The 1,159-nt window shown below is 59.2% G+C and overlaps 1 protein-coding gene across 1 annotated transcript in view; it reads right to left on the bottom strand.

Moving 5' to 3' along the window:
* TUBGCP5 (tubulin gamma complex associated protein 5) overlaps positions 1–1,064 on the bottom strand; it is a 46,568-nt gene extending 45,504 nt beyond the window's left edge. The window contains exon 1 of the mRNA XM_019524998.1: positions 815–1,064. Within this exon, the coding sequence (XP_019380543.1) occupies positions 815–969 (155 nt within the window). The 5' untranslated portion in view covers positions 970–1,064. The remainder of the gene's footprint in view (positions 1–814) is intronic.
* Positions 1,065–1,159: the final 95 nt, after the last annotated feature.

Below are 1,159 nucleotides of genomic sequence, written 5' to 3' on the forward strand. Positions count from 1 at the left end.
TGAAAAAAAAAAAAAAAAAAAAAAAAAAAGAACAACCCAAGAAAACAGGCGGTAAGCAGTGCCAAGACTTGCACATGACCAAAAGAGGCAGCATGTTACTTCAACCTGGCTCTGCGGCATCTGTAAAGATCAGGCGCTTGGGGGGGGGGGTTAGCACTTTTATGTAAAGCTGATTGAATCAGTTTTAGCTAAAAGCGTCGCAAAGCCCTGCTGAAGTGCCTGATCTCTATTAAGAGAAAGACACTTCTTTAACATTTGTAAGCGTGGCTGCATGGGTGCCAAGCACCCAATAATTTTCAGTGGGTGCTTAAGCCCCATAGCATGAGAGCATTTGCTGCAAAGAGGTCAGTCAGTTAATTAGCTCAGGCGTGGGGTAACAACGGCGGGGGGGCAGAAAGGTAAAGCTGCAACTGCACCAGGCACCTGACCACAGCACGCGGGCCGAGCTGACGAGCAGCCTGTGCCTATGGTGCACAGCCCGGGAACGGGGACGAACAGTTAATGGGGTGCGGAGCAGACAACAAAGCCACCCCAGAACCGGAGCAGTGCTCAGGGGGGCTGATCTACCCAAGAGGACCAGCAAGCCCCGCCCCCACACACTTCACCAGCTGGAGGCAGGTCCAGGGACTCTGTACAGAGCCCCGAGGGTCCGAGACCCCTGGCTCAGCCAATCACGCGAGAACGGGCACTGCCCAGTCACAGGAACGCCCGGCATGCGTTAGCGTGTTACGTTAGCACAGCATTGCGCGCGACTCGGTGCAAAGGAGGGGGCGGGGCTCCGGCCGTCCGCCCCTCCCCCCCCGCGCGCGCTGACCTGAAGTTGGAGCAGGCGAAGCTAAGCGCCGCCTGGAAGCGGCCACCGGGCTCCTCCTCTCCAAGGCCGGTCACCTGCCGGACTAGCGCCCGAACGTCCCGGGCCTGCTCCTGCTCGAAATGGCTCCAGTGGGCAGGGGGAAGCGGCGCCGCCATGACAGGGTTGGGAGATAGAAAGCAACGCTACCGAACGGTTGTATCGGTTGGCGTCCGCAATTCTCGCGAGGCTTCCCGGCCCGCTTCCCGCGAGATCTCCGCGCGGAACGTGTGGAAGGGAAAGTGCGCATGCCTGGCAGCGGCTGCTGCATCATGAAACGCGGCTACGGGCCACGTGGTTCGGCGGAGG

Source organism: Gavialis gangeticus, unplaced genomic scaffold (assembly GCF_001723915.1).
Source record: "Gavialis gangeticus isolate Ggan-Ray unplaced genomic scaffold, GavGan_comp1, whole genome shotgun sequence".
In the NCBI taxonomy this organism is placed as follows: Eukaryota; Metazoa; Chordata; order Crocodylia; family Gavialidae; genus Gavialis; species Gavialis gangeticus.